Source organism: Lutra lutra, chromosome 4, assembly GCF_902655055.1.
Source record: "Lutra lutra chromosome 4, mLutLut1.2, whole genome shotgun sequence".
Lineage (NCBI taxonomy): Eukaryota > Metazoa > Chordata > Mammalia > Carnivora > Mustelidae > Lutra > Lutra lutra.
This window is the reverse complement of record NC_062281.1, coordinates 91,142,626-91,164,536: the sequence shown is the minus strand read 5'-3', so window position 1 is coordinate 91,164,536 and position 21,911 is coordinate 91,142,626. Positions and strand designations below refer to the sequence as shown.

The 21,911-nt window shown below is 48.5% G+C and overlaps 2 protein-coding genes and 2 long non-coding RNA genes across 6 annotated transcripts in view; 2 read left to right on the top strand and 2 right to left on the bottom strand.

The window, feature by feature from the left end:
* Positions 1-5,755, top strand: part of VPS45 (vacuolar protein sorting 45 homolog) — a 68,892-nt gene extending 63,137 nt beyond the window's left edge. For 2 of the 3 annotated variants that reach the window (XM_047723728.1, XM_047723726.1), the window contains one exon: positions 5,117-5,755. In XM_047723728.1, coding sequence (XP_047579684.1) covers positions 5,117-5,204 — 88 coding nt within the window. In that variant the 3' untranslated portion in view covers positions 5,205-5,755. Of the gene's footprint in view, positions 1-3,092; positions 3,154-5,116 lie in introns of those variants that run through there. The other variant, XM_047723727.1, reaches the window with a different exon arrangement.
* LOC125096788 (uncharacterized) lies at positions 492-1,878 on the bottom strand. The gene is made up of 2 exons (XR_007126392.1): positions 1,552-1,878; positions 492-1,517 (listed from the first exon to the last, which is right to left on the bottom strand). It is a non-coding gene; the product is annotated as an uncharacterized LOC125096788 (long non-coding RNA).
* On the bottom strand, positions 2,537-12,247 carry LOC125096787 (uncharacterized). The gene is made up of 3 exons (XR_007126391.1): positions 11,653-12,247; positions 8,892-9,028; positions 2,537-3,134 (listed from the first exon to the last, which is right to left on the bottom strand). It is a non-coding gene; the product is annotated as an uncharacterized LOC125096787 (long non-coding RNA).
* An 83-nt stretch (positions 12,248-12,330) lies between these two features.
* Positions 12,331-21,101, top strand: PLEKHO1 (pleckstrin homology domain containing O1). The gene is made up of 6 exons (XM_047723729.1): positions 12,331-12,601; positions 13,173-13,319; positions 17,789-17,929; positions 18,594-18,698; positions 19,071-19,172; positions 20,280-21,101. Exons 1-6 carry the CDS (start codon positions 12,572-12,574, stop codon positions 20,979-20,981), a joined length of 1,227 nt encoding a protein of 408 aa, XP_047579685.1. The 5' UTR covers positions 12,331-12,571; the 3' UTR covers positions 20,982-21,101.
* Positions 21,102-21,911: the final 810 nt, after the last annotated feature.

Sequence of the window (21,911 nt, the reverse complement as noted above, 5' to 3'; positions counted from 1 at the left end):
CTCTGTTCCCTGAACACACCAGGCCTCAGTCCCTTTGTACTTGACCTTCCCCCAGATAGCTTCCCTTGCCCCATTCAGGTCTTGGCTCAAATGTCAGTTTCTCAGTGAGGCCTTCCTTGACCCCAGGATTTAAAATCTCACACCACCAATACCACCTCCAACTCTCTTTCAACGGCTGTATTTTTCTACATAGCACTTTCTTCATCTCATGTGCTATAGAGAGGCAGTGCCACGTCATGCTTAGAAAAACAAACTCTGAAGCCAAATTACCTCGGTTTGTATCTTGACTCTGTCACTTTCAAGATGTAAGACCTTGGCTTCTCTGAGCCTCACTTCCTTTATAAAGTGGGATAGTTTTTATATCATGAGAACCTCACATACAGTGATATGAGCTCACCATTATTATTACTGGTGTGTTATTATTGCATTTTACTTATTAATTTCATTTATCTTCCCCTTCTTCCATTGGAATATAAATCCCGTGAGGGAAGAATTTTTTTTTTTAACTTATTGCTGTATTCACAGCTTCTAGAACAGGGCCTGGTACATAGTAGGCAGTTAATAAATATGTGTTAATCAAATTGTTACCTCTGGAAAGAGCAATGGGGAGAAGAAAGATCCAGGAGACTTGAGCTCTATGTGTACTATTTAAAACTTTTGCCAGAACAATGTATTCATGTATTACTTGTATCCTCAAAAAGCTTGTAGGCTTATGTGAAAAAAAGACATGTAGACAAAGGAATTCCTAGAGGATTGCTAATATGAGAGTTGAGTTGTAACAGATGCAAAGTTCAGATAAAGTACCAAAGGGTGGGGCCACCTTCCCAGCGAGGGAATAGTATGTGCAAAAGCAAAGAGGTATGAGACACAGTAGTACCTCTGACAGCTGGAAGCAGTGGAAATTGAGAGGACTTGTTCTGGGCTATTAAACGTTCCATTGTATCCTTCTCTCTCACCCACTCCTATCTTCCAGCATCTCCAGCTAAGTGTTTGGCTATAATTAGAAAATTATTACTCCATTAAGGCAAATATTTAGGGTTTTTTTTTTCTCATTCTTTTCCAGAAGGTCTTTTTCTGGGTTCCTGCTTCCTATAAATTCCATTAATTTTGTTTCATTACACCACTTAACATTTGATTCTAGCTTCCTTTGGTGTCCTTGGTTTTTTATTAAGAAACTCACATATAGGGCGCCTGGGTGGCTCAGTTGGGTAAGCGACTGCCTTCAGCTCAGGTCATTATCCTGGGGTCCTGGGATTGAGTCCCACATCGGGCTCCCTGCTCAGCAGGGAATCTGTTTCTCCCTCTGACCCTCTCCCTTCTCATGCTCTCTCTCTCAAATAAATAAAATCTTAAAAAAAAAAAAAGAAACCCACATATAACTTCTATCTGTGGAATATAGTGAAAAAGAGGAAGATATAGATGATAGATCAATTGTCTTATTATATAGCTTTGTTTAGGAGCACAGTTGTTCAACTCAATTACTTTAATAATTAAAATCTAAAATCCTTTAAGTTTCACTTTTCAGTCTTTGGTAAGGAACTAGGGATTAACACCCTAGTTCCTTACCAAAGACTGAAAAGTGAAAAGCCTCTTTTTCCAATACATGATGCAAGAGTTTTTGAGATTGACTTTTTTTTTTTAAGATATATTTATATATTTGAGAGAGAGTGTATAGGGACATGGGTGCAAGTTGGGGGTGGGGGGGAGGGAGGGAGAGAGTCTCAAACAGACTACCCCGCTGAGCACAGGGCAGACCGAGATCAGTCTTGGCGACCCATGAGATCATGACCTGAGCCAAAATCATAAGTCAGTCGCTTCACCTACTGAGCCACCCAGACGCCCCTTGATGTTGACTTTTTAAAATCAGGGCTTTGGGGGCACCTGGGTGGCTCAGTTGGTGAAGTGACAGACTCTTGATTTTGGCTCTGGTCATGATCTCAGGGTTGTGAGATCGAGCCCCACCTCAGGCTCCAGGGTGGGCACCTACTTAAGATTCTCTCCCTTTCCTTCTGCTTCTGCCCACCTCTAAATAAATAAAATAAAATAAAATCAGGGCTTTTTTTCTGCCCACCTTGCTTCTCTCCATAAAGTTGGAAACGATGACATCACAACCAAGACAAGCAGTAGCATTAACCCCCTCTGTTAGTTCCTGGTACCATCTTCGTTTATATGCTGTCTCACATTCAGTTGTGATTGTGTATCTATTTCTAAGAGTCCTTTAAAGGTAGGAATCAGGGAAGGGAGGGAAAACTGAATGGGAAGAAATCAGAGAGGGAGGCAAACTGTGAGAGATTCTTGACTCGGAAACAAACTGAGGGTTGTGGAAGGGGAGGGGGGAAGGGGGGAATGGGATAACTGGATGATGGGCATGAAGGAGGGCATGCGATGTGATGAGCACTGGGTGTTATATGCAATTAATGAGTCAGTGAACACTACATCAAAAACTAGTGATGTACTGTATGTTGGCTAATTGAATTTAAATTAAATTAATAAATCTCAATGTGCCCCCCCCAAAAAAGCTAAAAAACAAAAATCATTCTTCTGTTGTTGTGTTTTTAAACATAGTCTAAATTTGGGGTATAGATACCAATATGTTCCTCGCCCATAATTTTTAAAGCATTCTGCAGTGACTCATCAAAGTCCTCAAATAGATAGTTTTTTAAAAGTCACAAACAAAATTAGACTTGGCAAATATAAATAGTCTTTTCTCTTTGCCGTCAAGAATATGGGGTCTTGTTGATACACAGAGGAGGATCCTGAAGTATAATTTCAGTGAATTTACTTCTTTTCTTTGCACTGGTTGCAGAGTCTGAAGTGAAGCAGAAATCACCTGGTAAATTCCCGTAGGGCTTCTCAGCCCATTTGTTTCGTTCTTACTGTAAGTCACCAGTCAGAGACTTCTTGTGTTCTCTCTCAAGAAAGCAATGCTCCCTCATTCCCTGATACTTGTTTTCTGCCCTTGAAGTGTCTCCAGTCCAACTGGCCAAAAACCGGGCCACACAGAAGTGCCTGGATTTCAGTAGCGAAATAAATAAATTTCACTTCTACTCCTTTCCCTCTATTTCATCATCTTTTTTTTTTCTTCTGCAAAGGAGTTTGGAATTTAAGTCCTCCAAGTCCAGAATCTGCCAGATCTAAAAGTGCAAAACAATGGTAATGATAAGGTACCTACCTGGTCATCCCTCCAGCCCTCTGCTACAGACCTGTCTCCCCAGAAAGACACTTACCACACTACCCCCAGACTCCAGTATCAAAGCGAAGGCTCTCTGGCCAACGTGTAGCTATTTAAGATTTTATTTATTTATTTGAGAGAGAGAGTGAGTGAGCAGGAGGGAGAGAGAATCTGAAGCAGACTCCAAGCTGAGCACAGAGCCCAACTCAGGGCTCAATCCCACGACCACAAGGTCACAACCTGAGCTGAAACCAAGAGTTGGATGCTTAATGGTAGCTATTTTAATGAGTTCATTTATTTAGGATGCCACTATTGGGGCCCTACTAGATATCAGCCTATGTGCTAAGCCCTGGAGATCCAAGCTGAAGCCCTAGACCCACCATAGCTCACATAGCTCACAGTCTAGTGCAGTGGACAGTAACAGGGAGAGGACCTGAGGAGTAAGAACACAGAGCGAAAATACCAGGATATTAAAGAGAGTTGCAGGGATGAGAGGGATCCGACCAGCCTGAAGGAGTTTGAAAAGGCTTCACAGAAAAGGTGACTTTCAGTCCTCGCCTTAAAGGATAAAAAGGATTTCATCAGACAGAGAAGGGCCGTCTGTCGTTTCAGACACAGGACTTAAGAGCACAACATACAGCAGGGAAAGCTCAGGAGGTATTTGGGGGAGAGCAAGTGGCTGGGCGCTGCTAGGCGGCCTGGTGGGAAGTGGAGCCAGACGAGTGAGCAGCAGTGTGCGTAGTACCCGGGGCACAGGTTCCAGAGCCTGAACTTGAAGCCCAGCTGAGCCACTTCCTGGCTGCAGTGAACTTGGCAAATCCCTTCACCCCTATAGCTTGGTTCCATCATCTTTCAAATGAGGATAATAGCATCTTGTTCACACATACATATACACATACACATGTGGCTTAATACAGTTATCAGGAACAAAATAAATACAAGTGTTAGTTAATTATGAGGATACATTATGAAGGGCCTTGAATTTTAATCTGTACAGTATTCTGTAAGCAAAAGTAAGGTTTTCAAGCTGACGAGGTGAAAGTACACAATAAGATACCATCTGTGTTTTAGAAAATCAACTCTGGTGCCACTTTGCAGAGTCCCCCAGCTGAGGAGGAGACTAGAGGCACAGTCCACGTTCTGAGGCCATTTTAAGAGTCAAACAAGAGGTGTTGATGTAACATGGTTCTCAATTAATAGGGCAGACTTGCCCTTAAAAATTCTGGGTCCGGGGCACCTGGGGGGCTCAGTTGAAGTGTCTTTTTTTTTTTTCCAAGATTTTATTTATTTGACAGAGACAGTGAAAGAGGGAATACAAGCAGGGGGAGTGGGAGAGGGAGAAGCAGGCTTCCCACGGAGCAGGGAGCCTGATGCGGGACTTGATCCCAGGACCCTGGGATCATGACCTGAGCCGAAAGCAGACGATTAACGACTGAGCCACCCAGGCATCCGAAGCATCCGACTTTTGATTTCAGCTCAGGTCATGGTCTCAGGATCGTGAGATTCAGCCCTGCGTCAGGCTCTGAGTTCAGCGTGGAATCTGCTTGAGATTTTTCCCCTCCCTCTTCTTCCCTTCTATTCTTCTCCCCACTTGTGCTCTCTCTCTCTCTAAAATAGATAGGGAGATGGATAGGTAGATAAATTTTTCAAAATTGGGGTCCTAACTAGAAATTTCAAACTGGAAATCTCAGTCTTAACAGATCTTATAGGTTTAATGCTAAAAAAAACAGGGAGAAGCTTGGGGAAGAGCACTGAGGGGCATTCCTTCTAGTCCACAAGTTTGAGTGTTCAACTGATGCTTCTCTTCTGCACCCACACATCAGACCAGTACCTCTTGAATACTAATCATGATATCCTTCATTCACTTCTATGTCATGCGCAAGATAATCTATTTTTGGAGATGCTTTTTTTTTTCCTTTGAGTAACCTCCAATCTACTGCTCAGTTTCCTAGAGGAAGTTCTGGCTTCTGGACTGCACAGCCGAAGCAGGGAGAGCTCTCAGGTGACATCGAGGTCAGCAAGCAGAAGATGAGATGGTGACGGCGAGGTGAAGAGAATGGCGTGACTTCCCCCCTGACGTCGCCACAGGCTTTCCCCGCTGACCACAGGTGTTGGAGAAGAGCCTTGGGTTTTGTGCTTGTCGTTCTAACCCAACTCCAAGTAGTCTGCTAATTCGTGGACGGTTGACACAGACACCAAGACTCCCAGTGATGAGCTGAGAATAAGTCTGTGCCCCAGCCCACTTTTCTCGTGGTTTTCTTATCAGATAAACAAAGGTATTCCTTGTATTTGACAGCACAGTCACTTCAGTTTCTGACGAATTTTGTTGGGATCTTACTTGAAAAAAGGGTTATCAGAGCTCAGAGGGGTTTAAAAAATAATCATTTGATGCTCACGCTATGCATCCTCTCTTCTCTTGACCCCTTTTACTTTTCATTAACCACATTCCTACACACTTCATTTTTTTGAAAACTCATCATGTTTCTGTAAAGAACCATCCAAAAATTGTTCCTACATTGCAGTTTTCTGTGGCACTGAGAAACCATGTATGACTACAATAAAAATCCATTTTGTGGAAAGATACAAGTTTTTATTTCTTGGGGGTTAATAACTATTTATGGGAATTCATGAGATGAGGGATGAGTTGGCATTATACCAGACATAGAGAAGGCACTGCTTCCATCCAAAGGATATTTAAAGTATGTCAAAGCAAATGATAAATTCTGGTGTCAATTTCAATTCTCTTGAAAGCAGTAGTTGTGGGGATGTCACTAATGCCAGGAAGTTATGGCATCCTCAAATCATAGCAAAAACAGCATAGCACAATCCCTCACTAGTCTTCTGTAAGCCCTGTATATTTTTTTTACTTTCTTTTGATGTTGAACATAAAATATTCGGTAGCCACAGACAGCCTAAGTTCAAATCTGTCAAAGTTGTCAGGCTTTGAGAATGCTGTTTAGTCTCCCTGTGGCTCAGTGTCCTCATCTGTAAAATAAGGGTAATAGACCTGGAGGGGCTGTCAGTTAAGCACCCGACTCTTGATTTCAGCACAAGTCATGATCTCAGGGTCTTAAAACTGAACCCCACGTTGGGCTCCATGCTCACTGGGGAGTCTGCTTCTCTCTCCCTCTCCCTTTGCCTCTCTCCCTGCTTGTCCACTCTCTCTCTCTCTCAAAAAATCTTTAAAAACTGAGAGTAATAGGGGCGCTTGGGTGGCTCAGTGGGTTAAGGCCTCTGCCTTTGGCTTGGGTCATGGTCCCAGGGTCCTGAGATCGAGCCCTGCATCGGGATCTCCCCTCAGCGGGGAGCCTGCTTCCTCCTCTCTCTCTGCCTGCCTCTCTGCCTACTTGTGATCTCTGTCTGTCAAATAAATAAATAAATCTTTTTAAAAAATGAGAGTAATAAAGTACCTTCCTCCTAGGACTATAAGGATTAGATAATATATATAAAGCACTTAGAACACTGCAAACACTAATAATAGACAGTAAGATTGATTCCTGTCTCCAACCTGGGGATACAAAATCAGTATACAGAAAGATCAGATTCCCGTCAACTCTCCCACTGCACTAATCAGTAGCTCAAGAAATAAGGGAAAAAATAAAAGCCTTTCTAGCCATCTCCCTTTTCCCCATTCCCTCTCCCTTTTCTCCATGGTTTGTTTAACTCACACTCATGTGAAGCCCTAAGACTTTGTCATATTATAGCTAAGAGCTAAGATCTAATTTCCTTTCCTTTTTTTTTTTTCCTTTGTGGGTCACTTTAGGTACATTTTTTTAAAAATTTCCCTTTCTTATATTAAAAAAGTGAAACTGCCTTCATTTGGGGAGTTATTATTTTAATTGCAGCATTTTATGAGTCACATAGTTTTTTCAAATAAACAAACTTCCTTCCAAGCAGGATTATGTGTGCCTCCCTTCCTCTTGGCAAGATAACTCTTTGGAGTAAGAAGAACAAGAACAGACACTTCTCTGGGACACCTGGGTGGCTCAGTTGGTTAGGTGGCTGCCTTCGGCTCAGGTTGTGATCCCAGGATCCTGGGATCGAATCCCACATCAGGCTCCCTGCTCAGAAAGGAGCCTGCTCCTCCCTCTGCCTGCTCTGCCTGTTCTGCCTGCTGCTCCCTCTGCTTGTCCTCTCTCTCTGACAAATAAATAAAATCTTAAAAAAAAAAAAAAAAAGAAAAAGAACGGACTTCTCGGGGCACCTGGGTGGCTCAGTAGGTTAAAGCCTCTGCCTTTGGCTCAGGTCATGATCCCGGGGTCCTGGGATTGAGCCCCGCATCGGGCTCTCTGCTCCGCAGGGAGCCTGCTTCCTCCCCTCTCTCTCTGCCTGCTTCTCTGCCTACTTGTGATCTCTGTCTGTCAAATAAATAAAATCTTTAAAAAAAAAAAAAAAAAGAACGGACTTCTCGGGGTGCCCGGGTAGCTCAGTCAGTTAAGCAACCAACTCTTGATTTCAGCTCAGGTCATGATCTCAGGGTCAAGGCATCAAGCCCCGCCTTGTACTCCCCATGTGGGGAGTCTGCTTAAGGTTCTCTGCCTCTCCCTCCACCCCTGCCCCCACACACGCCCTCTCTCACTCACTCTCTCTAAAATAAATCTTAACAACAACAACAAAAAGAACAGAATTTTCTTAAATCATTCCTCCTATTATTTGCCTGTTTCCATTGTGCCTACCCAACTAAGGATACCAAGAAGTGTAAAAAGTGAGCCTTACCCTCAGGATGTCTGATGCCAGAAGGTGGCATTTCTGGGGCACATGGGTGACTCAGTTAAGCAGCTGCCTTTAGCTCAGGTCATGAGCCCACGGTCCTGGGATGAAGCCCCGCATTGGGCCCCCTGCTTGGTGGAGAACCTGATTCTCCCTCCTCCTCTGCCTGCTGCTCCCCTACTTGTGCTCATTCTCTATCTCTCTGTCAAATAAATAAATACCCTTTTTTTTTAAAGTTGGCATTTCTTTATTAAGGGTCAAAGACTTACATACATTTTTAAAAATATTTTATTTATTTATTTGACAGAGACACAGCGGGAGAGAGAGCACAAGCAGGGAGAGTGGGAGAGGGAGAAGCCTGCTACCCACTGAGCAGGGAGCCCAATACAGGACTTGAATCCAGGACCCTAGGGTCATGACCTGAGCCGAAGGCAGACACCTAACAACTGAGCCACCTAGGCGCCCCTTACGTACATTTTTTTTTATATTTTTAAAATATTCTTTCTAGAGACAACCCAGCATGCTCACACGTGAGTTGTGGGGGTTGGGGAGAGCATCCCAAGCAGACTCCATGCCCAGTGCACAGAGCCCAACTCAGGGCACGATTTCTCGACCCTGAGATCATCACCTGAGCCACAGTCAAGAGTCCAGTGCTTAGCCAACTGAGTCACCCAGATGCCCCAAAGACTTAAACGTTTTCAAGATTTACAGAGCTGATTACATTATTAGTGGCCCTTTATTTTTACCCTTTAAAAATAGCATTTTCCTTGACGTCTCATGTGCTTTTAATGACTCTCTTCCGTAGATTGAAAGGCCCTCATCAAATATCCCGTTTACAAAGCCAAGGCACTGTTTTTAGCTAACCGTTTGGACAGCAAGTTTTTGCCCAATAAACTTGCAAGCAGCAACTCAACAGTCCTATCGCTGATAGCTCCTTTCTTGCTCCCTTACGGGGAGTGGCTTATTAAACAGTCAAGTGAAGAATAAAGTTGCTGGAGTTGCGTCTTACCCACAATGATGCCATTAGGGAGGTCACCCCATCACAAGTCCTCCTGGTATCTTCGCTCCACCAAAAGAAAGAAATTGGCTTGAGTCGTCTTTGTGGCTTGTGTGTATCATGGTATCAAGCTCACTGAGGAGACAGTGCTGTGACAATGCGTTAAAAAAAAAAAAAAGCACCAGTAAATTCTCACTCTGAGATTTCTCACTTAAGAATTGATCCTTGGGGGACGCCTGGGTGGCTCAGTTGGTTGGACGACTGTCTTTGGCTGAGGTCATGATCCCAGGGTTCCAGGATCGAGTCCCACATTGGGCTCCCGGCTCCATGGGGAGTCTGCTTCTCCCTCTGACCTTCTCCTTGCTCATGCTCTCTCTCACTGTCTCTCTCTCAAATAAATAAATAAAATCTTTAAAAAAAAAAAAAAGAAATGATCCTTGGAGGGGCACCTGGGTGGCTCAGTGGGTTGAAGCCTCTGCCTTCGGCTCAGGTCATGAACCCAGGGTCCTGGGATCGAGCCCCACATCGGGCTCTCTGCTCTGTGGGGAGCCTGCTTCCTCCTCCTCTCTGCCTGCTTGTGATCTCTGTCTGTCAAATAAATAAATAAAATATTTTTTAAAAATTTAAAAAAAGGGGCGCCTGGGTGGCTCAGTGGGTTAAGCCGCTGCCTTCGGCTCAGGTCATGATCTCAGAGTCCTGGGATCGAGCCCCCCATCGGGCTCTCTGCTCAGCGGGGAGCCTGCTTCCTCCTCTCTCTCTGCCTGCCTCTCTGCCTGCTTGTGATCTCTCTGTCAAATAAATAAATAAAATCTTTAAAAAAAAAAAAATTAAAAAAAAGAATTGATCCTTGGAAACAGCCCCAAGTCAAAGATCCCAATTCAGGTGCCACGAGGTTCACCTGGTGAGAGAGAAGTCAGCTGAAGAACAGGCCTGGGATGAGTGTGGCCCAGGGAGAGGGGTATGAGTAACAGGACCACGGGAGGCAAAGCGAAGGGAGGTAGGGGCAGGACAGTAAGAGGAGGCAGAGAAGCAGTACAGGTTAGTGAGAGAAAAATCCAGAGATTTATGTAACATCTTCAGGAGCAAATAGGCAGGAAAGGTTCTCCAGCCCACATGCATCTGTTCTGGAATCTGAAAATTACTTGGGAGGGTTCTGATATTTTACCAGTCCCTCTGCCTAATGTTCCACAAAACTCTAGCACAAGGACCCCAGTACCTTGCATACAGCAGACACTCAAATATTCATTGACTTTTCAAAAGAGGAGAAAGGAGGAAGATGGGGCAAATCATGAAACATTTGTCTCCCATAAGCCAGAATCTATTTAAATTATAAATCCAAACCGCTCTCATCCGCCTGGCCAGCAAGCCCTCAAAAGAGCATGCCTCCTACTTTTTCCTCCCCAGTACACTGGGACATTTTGCTTCCTCATTTATGAAGATACCCTAGATTTTCTGATTCCCTTTAAAGCACTTTTTCAACAGGGAGCGAGAAACAGAGATGGTGGAAGGGGAGAGGAGTATGTGTGTGTACAAAGCCTAAACAGTGGACTGGAGTCAGAACACCTGGATTCTAATCCATTTAGCTAGTAATTTGCTGTGTAAACTTGGGCAAGTGGATTGATCTGCCATGCCAATTCCTCATTTTCCAAGTGGGAATAATATTTATTCTGTATACCTCACAAGTTGGCACTAAAGATTTAAAGAAATGATATATAAGAGCATTTTGAAAGGCTAAATGTATGTATCGGTCTAAAATAGAGGAATTAATTACTCTGGTAAATGAAAAGAGGCTAAGAGGAATATCATTGAGATTAGGAGGAAAGGAGGTGACTGGGGAAAGAGAAAAGCCCCTCCTTCATTTGACAGATGCCAGAAGAAGGCAAGACCGCCCCATTCCTGAAACCACAAAATTGGTCAATATTTTCTTTTATCTTGAGACACCTCCAGAAGAAAATGTTCTTCATTTTCCCTGCTCTTGTGTGCCAGGGATTTGTATTCATTTTGTGGTTACTGCATGTCTACCATATGCCAGGCAATGTTTCTGTTAGCTTATTATCATTCAATAATTAGCCCTAGAGGGCAATATTTGCAGATTTTCATAGGACTTCCACAGGTCATCTCCTATATTCCACTAACTTTCCTTGTTGATAGAATTGGCAGTTCATCCCTCACCGTTTAATATGTTGAGGAACAGAGTCCTGACGAAATTCAGTGACTTGGGGTGCCTGGGAGGCTCAGTGGGTTAAATGCCCGACTCTGGGTTTCGGCTCAGGTCATGATCTCTGGGTGCATGATGGAGCCCCGCATGGGGCCCTGCGTGCAGTGTGGAGTCTGCTTGTCCCTCTCCCTCTGCTCCTCTCTCTCTCTTTCTCAAATAAATAAAATCTAAAATTTAAATTAAAAAAATATATATTCAGTGACTTGACCAAAGGCCACAAAGTAGTGAAGATGAAACTGGTACCCAAACCTGGGTTTCCTGACTCCCCACCTGCCCTTAAATATGTACTGGAAAAAAAATGAAGCTAAGATGTTGGTCTGTGAGCTCCGAGGCAGATCTGGTGTAGGAGGCATCAGCAGAGGTCTCTCCAGTCAGGGCATCCTCTGGGCACAGAGCCCTTCCCTCCACTGGACTGGGATGGGGTGCTTCCAGGTGAGGGCAGCAGAAAGAGATAGCGAGGAAGTTTTAGCCTCACCTGGAGCTTATATTTAAAGCCACATGGTACTCTAAACAATGGCTTTGGAGACGGAGAAATGTACTCCCGCCAGTACTTACCGTGTGTGTCTGCATATCCCTGGGCCATCCCGAGTCTCACTCTTCTCCATGAGCAATGGAGATCACACGTATGTCCACTTCGTACTTAGGAGGCTCAAAGAAGGCCTGAGGCTTTGCAAACTGGTAGCAATGTAGATTAATACGAACTCCACTCCCCCCGCGCGCCCCTACCCATCCATACCCCCCTCCTCGGGGCACAGAAAACTTTTCCCCAATACCTGACCTACCCAGGCCACTATCTCCACCACCCAGGGAGTGTGAATTCCAGATGCCGGTTCTCCCTCAGGCGAGCGCCCTCCCACCTCCCGCTCTTGCTTTTGTTTCGCCTTTGGGAGGGAGACCATCTGGACTAGGTTCTCTCGGTCTTGCTAGATCTCTCTGCATTATCCGTTCCTGCCACCTCCGCGGGCGGTCCGGACAGGTCGGGCGGGTCGCTGTCTCGGGCTCCACCCCCGGCTCCCGCCGCAGGTGCGAGCGTGGGTCCCGCGCCCTCCCCACCCCCCGCCCTCGCCCGGGGAGCCGCTCTCTCCGGCTGGGTTTAGGTCTGTCTTCTTCACCCTCGGCGAGTCAGAAACAAAGGAGGGGGGGTGGGGGAGCGCACCATCTCCCGCTCCGCGATTCGCCCTTTATTCTGAACTCGCAACGTCAGCGGGCCCGCGGATGGAACCGCGGGGCGCGGGCCGGGGAGCTGGCGGCGGGGGCGCGCGGGGGCCCGGGCCGCGTGGGCGCCGGGATGGAGGGCGCCGAGGGGCGGGGAGCGGGCGTGCGTGTGTGCGAGTGCGAGGGAGGCCGGCCTTTAGTGTAACCGGAGCTACAAAGAAGGGGAGAGTCCGGGAGAGGGAGGGAGGAGCGGCGGCGGCGGCGGCGGGGGGCAGCTCCGCCAGCCGGCCCCTTCCCCCCGCGCCCGCGCCCACCCGGAATGATGAAGAAGAACAATTCCGCCAAGAGGGTGAGTGCGCCCGCCGACCGCCGCTCCCAGGACCCCGGCCCCGCGGCCCCGGCGCCGCGCCGGGGGGCTTTTGTGTGCGGACTTGGGTCGGGGGCTTGGACTTGGCTCACTTTGCGCCCGCCCCCCGCGCCTCCTCCCCCGGGCCCGGCCGCCGCCTGCGTGCGCACGGCTGCGGCCCCGAGACAATGAGAAATAAAATAAAATGCCGTTCATCCCGGCGCGGCGGGGACCGAGGCTGCGGGAGGGGGCGGGGGACCTGGCGGCCAGCCGGAGGCCACCCTCTGCCCAGGCCGGGCCCCGGCGCCCCCTCCTCTCGCACTTGGAGTTGTTTATGTCGGGGAAGCTGGAGGGCGGCGGGGCTTGTGGCGGGGGGAGAGTTGCCCAGAGTGAAAACCTTCCGAGAAGTGGGGAGCGAACTCGGGGCGCCCTGAGTCCAGCCTCTGGGGGCTTGGGGGGGCGGTCACGGGAAAGCCGGGGACAGGGGAGCCGAGGGGGGTCGTGAGGGCCGGAATGAGACGGGGAGAAGGCGACAGCCACCTAACCGGAAGGTTTTGCTCTTGCCCTGGGCCAGGGGCTTCAGGATGGCAACCATCCGTCCGCACCGCCTGAGAAGGTCGGCTGGGTCCGGAAATTCTGCGGGAAAGGGATTTTCAGGGAGATCTGGAAAAACCGTTATGTGGTGCTGAAGGGGGACCAGCTGTACGTCTCTGACAAGGAGGTAGGTGCCCTTTGCCTCCTCTGTCCCCGTTTCCTCATATTCCCCCGTTTTGTCCCCTACAGGAGACTCCCCTACCTCTGTTTCCTCCTTCCCTCGCCCCCTATTTTGTTCCAGAGGCAAGTTCAGCAGTTCGGTTGGTCTCTACCCCTGTCAGATCTGCAGAAAAAGGTTACCCTTTCTCCAGAAGCCCCGAGTAAGAATTTGAAAGTTGAGCATGCATCTTAACTTAATGATTTTGCTTTGCAAACACCTATCCGACAAGGACGATAACCTCCCTCCCAAGGGGTCCCAAAATTCGAAGTGTCCCCTGCTGCCCCCTACCCTATCCTAGCAGCTAGCTGAAGGTGGGATTTTTTTTTTTTTTTCCTTTGCCCTGGCTGCTGAAAAGGCATATGCAGGTCATATCACAAGGGCAGCTGCCCCAATCACAGAGAACACGTGCGCAACCCTGGGTCAGTCTCATATGACCTCAGGCAGAGTATCTGTGAGGGGTAGTTATTTCTGTTGAAGCCAACATTCCTAACCAGTATACTTCCCACTCCATTTAAAAAAAAAAAAAAAAAAAAAAAGGCAGCAGCAGGAAACTCATTCTCCACTCTCTTCCTAACTTCCCCCCATTTGTATCAGAAAGCAGACAAATGGAGTCAGGAACCCCTGTCTGTCCCTGGGTAGTTAAAATGAAAACCACAGTCCACATTCAGAACCTGAGTCTAGCTCACTGAATCCACACTCTTGTCCCTTTTATCTCTATTTCTTGAGATCAGTACCACCTGAGAAACTGTCATTGCCCTCCAGGAGTTGGAAGTCATTCCAGTCCCTACTTCTGAGACTGTGCCCGCATTGGCTAGGAGGCTGTGCTGTGCTCCCCTGGTTGGGTGGCCCTTCCTCCCCCAATCCTGTGTCCCACCCAACCCACTCCCCCCGCCCTGGGCCTAACTGGGAAGTCCACCCTGATTTCTAACCTCTTCTGCTTTCTGCAGTAGACTATATTTAGGTAAATAAATCCTTTTATGGTATTGAAACAGACACATGCGCAGTCCTAGAGAAAAAGTATTCATCTGAACACAACGTGTACCTAGCCCAGTAGGGGAGAGCTGAGCTGTGCCCAGGCCCAAGCGATCCCTCTTCTGGGTGTTTCAACCTGACAGTTTAGGCTAAGCTGGGAACTTGGTGATGGTGGGCAGTGAGAGAAGGCTTTGATAGTAGGATTTCTTTTTAATGGCCACTTCCACCCCATCCCAAATCCTATAGAAGGTTTTTCCACAATTTGCTGGCTTTCCAGTTTAAAAAATAATAACGAGCAGGTGTCAAAGTGTATCTCTTGTCTTCCCCGAACTTCATAATGGCAGGAAACTCTGGTGAGCAATCAGGGAGAACTTCCCACAAGTCAAAGGGGAACCATGAGAACAGTGAAAGGGAAGAAGGAACAAGACCTCTTTTCTTGTTTGTGTTTGTCTGAAGAACAGAGCCTGGAAGCAAAAGAGCGTGCTTGCTCCCTGTTTGTGGAGGAAGGAGTACAGAGACGGGGGAAGGATGGAATGACCTCAGCCTCCAAGGCTTGGTGTCCTGTGATTCAGGAACATCTGACCCATCATGGGGCCCATTGCCCCCTGCTGAGGAAGAAGAAGAAGTGGGAACAAGCCTACCATTACTCCTCTTCTTTGGAGCGCATTTCCATGCTACAGTGGGCCTGGACTTAGGGTGAAGCAGACAGAGGACTCTAGGCTCTATTCTGTCCACTTCCCACAAGCTCCAGAGCAGAATCTATTAAGTTTCAAGATTTCTTTTTAAATGGAAAGTATAATGTTTGTAATTTAGGTGCTAACACAAGAATATTCCTAACTCTGTCCCCTTGAAATTTCAATAGTCTTTTTTGTTACTTCTCATAAAGGCAGGGTCTCCCACCACCACCCCCATCAAAGAAATCCTTCTGTATGGTTGTTATGAATCACTTTCCTCAGTCAAAGGGCATCTTATGATCATGGGGTTGATGTATAGGAACAGAAACTAGATCTTGGGGAGATCTCCTGGTAGAGGAAACTGCGTTCAGGGTATCTTTTTTGGCAAGGGAAAATCCCTTTCTGTGGGCCCAGGGGAAAGGAAGGGTTAGCTTTGGAAGATTAGTAAATGAGACAGGGCGTTTGGTAGAGGAATGGACAAGGGTCTCAAAGTTGTCCTTCTTCGGTGGGAACAGTAATCTCCTTGTCCTGCTGTTTGTCTTGCCCCTTCTCCTACCACTGCCCTATCAGGGCCTAACTCTGTCACTGTCTCCTTCCTGGGGTTCCTCGTCAGCTGTGTCCAGGACAGAATATCCCCCCTCCCTTCCCTTCCCTTCTCCCTTCCCTTCCTGTAAGAAAAACAGAACAAGTAACTCTGTCCCGTGGCTCCATACACACACCCAGCACTTTTCTCTCTAAGAGTTCTGGATGCTGCTGATAATCTCACGTCTGAGGAAGAAGGACAAGAGGTCTGAGGCATCATCCTCCCTCCCTGCCCCACGTTTCTGGGAATTGTTCTCAGACACCCCTTGTTGACATCTTCTCCACTGCCATGCACAATCCTCCCGGGCCTCTGGGTCACTTACCAGCCCAAAGCCGGGGAGCCCTGGAAAAGGGAGAGCCATGGAGAAAGCTCGCCAGGCCGAGGTATAGGCTGCCATTGACCCCAGAGAGGCTGTGGGATGAGCCCTCCTCCTCTGTGTCAGCCCCCTGGCCCCAATGGCAAGTCCAAGTCCCAAGGACAGGCAGGGGCAAGGCCAGAGACTGGCCGGGGAGTGGAAGAGAGAACCACTCCCCCACTTCAAGGCTGCTGAGAACTAGGAGAGTAGATGAAGTTCCTCTGCCTGCGCACAGCTCAGGGGGAGTGTAGGTGTCTTCCAGGAGAGGTATGAAACTGCTTTTATCTGTTTGTTTAGTCTTTTTTTTTTTTTTAAGGATTTTGTTTATTTATTTGACAGAGCAAGTAGGCAGAGAGGCAGGCAGAGAGAGAGGGGGAAGCAGGCTCCCTGCTGAGCAGAGAGCCCTATGCAGGGCTCAATCCCAGGACCCTGAGATCATGACCTGAGCCGGAGGCAAAGGCTTAACCCACTGAGCCACCCAGGCGCCCCAGTTTGCTTAGTTGGACAAGCACTGGTGCTTTTCATCTCTCATCCCAGGAAATCAAAAACAGCTCATTCCCAGGCTCAAATGGCAGAGGGTGAAAGCGCTTTCCAATCCAAGTCTGCTGGTCTGAGACGGTGACTAAGTCCCTCTCCTCTTGCAAGCCAGAATAGTCCATAAGCCACAGCTTCAGAGCCCCAGGACTTCAGGGGAACACCTTAGCAGAGAGGAGAAACGACAGAGAGGTTTCAGACAGACGTTGGCAGAAATATTACTGGCATTTGCTTTGTGGCTCTCCGCAGAGGCTGGTGGGGTCAGAGGAGGTAGAGAGAAGTGTGGTCTCTGTTGAGACATTGGGCGAGAGAGTGAAGGGCCAAATGTTGGCTAAAGGTGAGAAGGGTGCCAGAAAGGTGCCATAAGCAGGGAGGGCTCCATGTAGACACAGAGGAGAACTTCCTGGCAAGAAGATGCTTAGGCTCTCAAACTGGAACCATGGAAAGAAGGAGCAGAATACGAGTCTGAAATTTCCTCCTCCGGGGACAACCTGAGTGTATCTTGTCCAGAGAGAGGTGGATGACTTAAACGGCTCTTGAAGCCTGCAAGTTTTCTCAGTAGCTCGGAGGGCAAACTGCAGGTGTATTTTTTTGCTTGTGTGAACAAATAACACAGGGGACTGTTGTTTCTATGGCTCTGAAGCTTCTGAAATGAAGGAGGTTGATGACTCTTTAGAATAGTATGTATTTGAGGAAGGAGTAAGGTCAGGGAAGAAAACCTGGCTGACTCAGTCAGGGGAGTGTGCGCCTTATGATCTTGGGGTTCTGAGTTCGAGCCCCAGGTTGGGTGTAGAGATTACTTTAAAAAATATTAAAATCTTAAAAAAAAAAAAATAAGCGACAATGTCAATATTTAATAAGATGGGGGAGACCAGAGGTAGCCTTTGCTTCAAGACACCCCATGATGCTGACCCTGCTTTTATCTTCTCCCTTGGGGCAATCAACAGCCATCCTGGTCTTGGTTTCTTCAGGATGGTAGGATTAACCTGTTAGCCTCTACGTAAGCCATGTCTTTTGAAGGACATAATGGGAGACAGAGTGAAGAGAGACATCCTGGGGCTCTGGAAACAGCTTAGCTGAAGAGAGTGGGGCTAAGGGGTTTGCATGGAAACCCACCTGAAGAGTCAGGGCTTGAGGGCTCCCCCAGGACCGTGCCCACTGTTGGACCTGTGTGGGCCTTGGGTCAGACAGCTCTCCTACCCTGACCCCCCCCCCCCCATTAGGTTATCCTGCTTCCCAGGACCTGTCTAAATGAACAGTCTGAGGAAAGGCATGAGGTCGTTTTATCCTCAGCACCTCCCTTCTGACCCTCCCCCAGGTAAAAGATGAGAAAAATATTCAAGAGGTGTTTGACCTGAGCGACTACGAGAAGTGTGAAGAGCTCCGGAAATCCAAGAGCAGGAGCAAGAAAAACCATAGCAAGTTTACTCTTGCCCACTCCAAACAGCCTGGCAACACGGTATGTCGCGCCTGCCTCCTGGGCCCCCAGGGAACGCAGAACACCTCAGCCCTTCAGGTTCTCTCCCGCCACTCTCGGCTCAGAGGCCCTGGGCTTGCCCTCCTGCCAGCTTTTGTTACTTAACCCGAGAATATCATGGCCGTTTCCCATTCTCCAGGCAAGCCAGCCTTTGAACTGTCCAACCACAGAGATCATCTCTCTCTCTCTCTCTCTCTCTCTGTCTCTCTCTCACACACAACAAGCACACAAACATCAGACATCCCTTGGAAGAAAATTAGTTTTCCCTGTACCCTGATAGGTGAAGTTCTGAATCGACTTTCTCTGTCTGAAGGGACTCAGGGAAGTTCCTGTAACTTTCTGTTTACTCAAGCATTTAAAGATCTTTAGTTTAGTACCTGTCCTTTATTATTTATCAAACGTCCTATAATTATCTCCAATGACAAGGTAATATCCATTACCCTTCCTAGCTCTTCCTTGGTCATTTCTAAAACAACCTCTAAGCTGTGGCATATTTTAGGAATAGAGGCTGGTTTCCTTAGGTTAGGGATGACAATAGAAGCAGAATCTCTCTCCTAAGAACTGGGTCTAATTCCTTATTTCTTCACTGTCATAGTGAGGCACCAACCCTAAAACGCTGGCTGAACCAAGAATCTTCCCCTCACAGGCTCCCAACCTGATCTTCCTGGCCGTGAGTCCAGAAGAGAAGGAATCCTGGATCAGTGCCCTCAACTCAGCCATCACGCGAGCCAAGAACCGCATCTTGGATGAGGTCAGGGGGGCTCATCTGGAGGGGAGGAACACCAGGGCAGAGGCAATGACCGTGACTCACTTAAAGGGTCAGCTTTTGGGGTGGACCACTCTTAACTTGCTAGCTGCCAGAGCTAGACTTCTTTAGCTCCCTCTGCAAACCCCATTCTCCCACCTTCTGAGTCTCTCTGCTAACTCCTCTTTCTGTGCTTTTTGAGGCCGGGGGCCAGCCCTGGAGCCCCCACACATACAGTAGAGGCCTTGCCCTTGGATTTTCTCAGAAGCAGTTAATGGGGTGGGTTCATTTCCTGGTCCAGGCATGTTCAGGCCACAGGGGCTGCAGGGGTAGGACAGTCTCTGAAGAGCACCCAAGACTCACAATGCATCTCCTCAGGTCACCGTTGAGGAGGACAGCTATCTCGCCCACCCCACTCGAGACAGGGCAAAAATCCAACACTCCCGCCGCCCCCCGACTCGGGGACACCTGATGGCCGTGGTACGTAAGACTGTAAGAAAATAAAAACTCGTTGAAGGGCCGACTCCGTGTCGGTCCGTCTCAGATAAGACTGTCCAGCCCACCAGAGGCATCTGTAGTACCAAGGTCAAAGACCAGGGGAGTCCCTTCACCCCGTCCCCCTGCCTGATTCCTCCAAATCAAAAATACTTAGTTAGCACCTACTATGAGTTCTAAAGTCCTTGCCCTCAATAAATTGATCATTCTTTGTGGAAAATGGGATCTACCTCAAGGAAAGTGAACACAGAAGAGGCGAACCCTGTACCATGGAGTAGAAGCTATGAGACCGTGGCCTGCCTGACAGGAAGCAGCACTGAGTCATGTAGTCACCTCGAGGCTCACTGTGAATGCCTGGAATTTGCAGAGTGCTGCTTCCTGTCACTGTCCCCGCTCTCAGTCTCTAGGGAGAGAGGCAGTCGGGGGTACTAGAAAGAACTCGGGATTTTTAATCGCACAGAACCAGGTGGGAACCTAGGTTTGTGATTTACTCTCTCTGTGTGACTCCCTGAAGCCACCAGTCTTCAGCAGGATAGGGGGGCAGTCACCATGCCTACCCTGAGGGGCTGCTAGGAAGAATGAATAATTGAAACAACATGTATATCAGTATACGTGAGGTGCTGAATAATGCCTGCGTTATTTTTTACTATAGTATTCTGGAACTAGAACAAGTTTGACTTGAAGGCAGAGGGTACTGAGCTTTAAAGGGCATAGGCAGTTCGAGGACACAGATGGAAAAGGACAGTGTATGTGTGTGGACGCTCCTGTGTGTGTCCAACCCAGTTTGATATGTAGAGTCCACAAGACAGAGGGGAAAAGGTGCTCTCTGGGAAGTTTATAGTAAAACGGAGAATATGGGAAACAGGCAGGAGAAGTTCCTGTAAATCACAGGAAAATGAGAAGTTCCGATCACTATCAAGAAACAGTAAGAAAGTCCAAGGGCTCCATCAGGATGGGGTGCTTCTCATTTAGGGAAGGCACCTTGAGGAGGAAAAGGACCAGTTTGCCTCTCTCTTTCAGATAGTCCCTCCTGAACCGCCTCCTGATGGCTGTTCCCCCCCCTTCACACCTCCCTTCTCCCTCTCTCTCTAGGCTTCCACCTCTACCTCGGATGGGATGCTGACCTTGGACCTGATCCAGGAGGAAGACCCCTCCCCCGAGGAGCCAAACTCTTGTGCCGAGAGCTTCCGGGTGGACCTGGACAAGTCCGTGGCCCAGCTGGCAGGCGGCCGGCGGAGAGCAGACTCAGACCATATCCAGCCCTCCTCGGACCGAGCCAGCGGCCTTCCCCGATCTTGGGAAAAGCCAGACAAAGGGGCCACGTACACCCCACAGGCCCCAAAGAAGTTGACCACCACAGAGAAAGGCCGCTGTGCCTCCCTGGAGGAGATCCTGTCCCAGCGGGACCCTGCCCCAGCCCGCACCCTCCAGCTGCGGCCCGAAGACCCCCCATCGCTCCTTCCCCCACACCCGGGCCAGCTGTCCCGGATCCAGGACCTGGTAGCGAGGAAACTGGAGAAGACTCAGGAGCTGCTGGCAGAGGTTCAGGGACTGGGCGATGGGAAGCGAAAGGCCAAGGACCCCCCTCGGTCTCCGGATTCCGAGTCGGAGCAGCTGCTGCTGGAGACAGAGCGGCTGCTGGGAGAGGCGTCGTCAAACTGGAGCCAGGCGAAGCGGGTGCTACAGGAAGTCAGGGAGCTGAGGGACCTGTACAGACAGATGGACCTGCAGACCCCCGACTCCCACCTCAGACCCGCCCCTCAGCACAGTCAGTACCGGAAGAGCCTGATGTGAAGGAAGGGGTCAGCGGCTGGGACTTGGGGGCGTGGGGTACACAGACTCTTATCAACAGGTGTTGCGCAGGATAAAGCTTTTTTATTTACCTCAGTCAAAAAAAGGAAAAAAAAACACACAAAACTCGTTGCTCTTGCTGCTGCCCAACCTTCCTGCCACCCTCCTTTCCTTCCTTACCCATGGCTGTTTTCTCTGACACCTCAGTTGCCTCAGATTTGAGGAGGTGACCCCTGCATTAGTATTAAGAAGCTTTTACCTAGATGAAGAGGGAGGGGGTGGAATAAAGGCATAGTCTGGCCATTTACACACACCACCCCTCTGAGACACAGCAGGGAACGTTCTGCTGCTCCCAAGGACATGTATAAGCTAAGTTTGGCAGGGGAGGCTTTTTCTCTTGTGTCCCATTCCAGGTTGTCAATCCGAGGGTGAAATTTCAGCTGTCTAGCTCTAGCCCTGGGGATGTGGAAGCCATTGCCAACTGCACACACAGAAGTGAAACCTGTCCCAGCCCTGAGTAGGATTTGTGGGGACCCCCTACCACCACCAGACACACCAGCTTCTTGTTCATATCATCTGAGACCAAGCAGCCTGGATATCTTGTCTGCTTGGTGTCATCATTTCCCACACCTTTCCCAACCCCAACTCAAAGAACCAGTGTTGGACAGTTGGGATGGTGTGATCCTTCCGTGAGGGGGTGCCCAGTGCAGGAGAACTAGGGGCAACTGACCCCACAGAAGAACGGCTCTAAGAACGAAACTGATTTGCAATGCAAGCTGGGCAGGATTGAGGGGAAAACCAAACGTGTGCCCAGGTTCCTCTTTTGGCCAAGCTAGGGTTTCCTGTAGCCTCTCCCTCTCCTTCCTCAAACCTCTTTCCCAACACTCATCAGGCCCTGACTTCAGCAAAACAGCTCTGCGCTCACGCCACCAC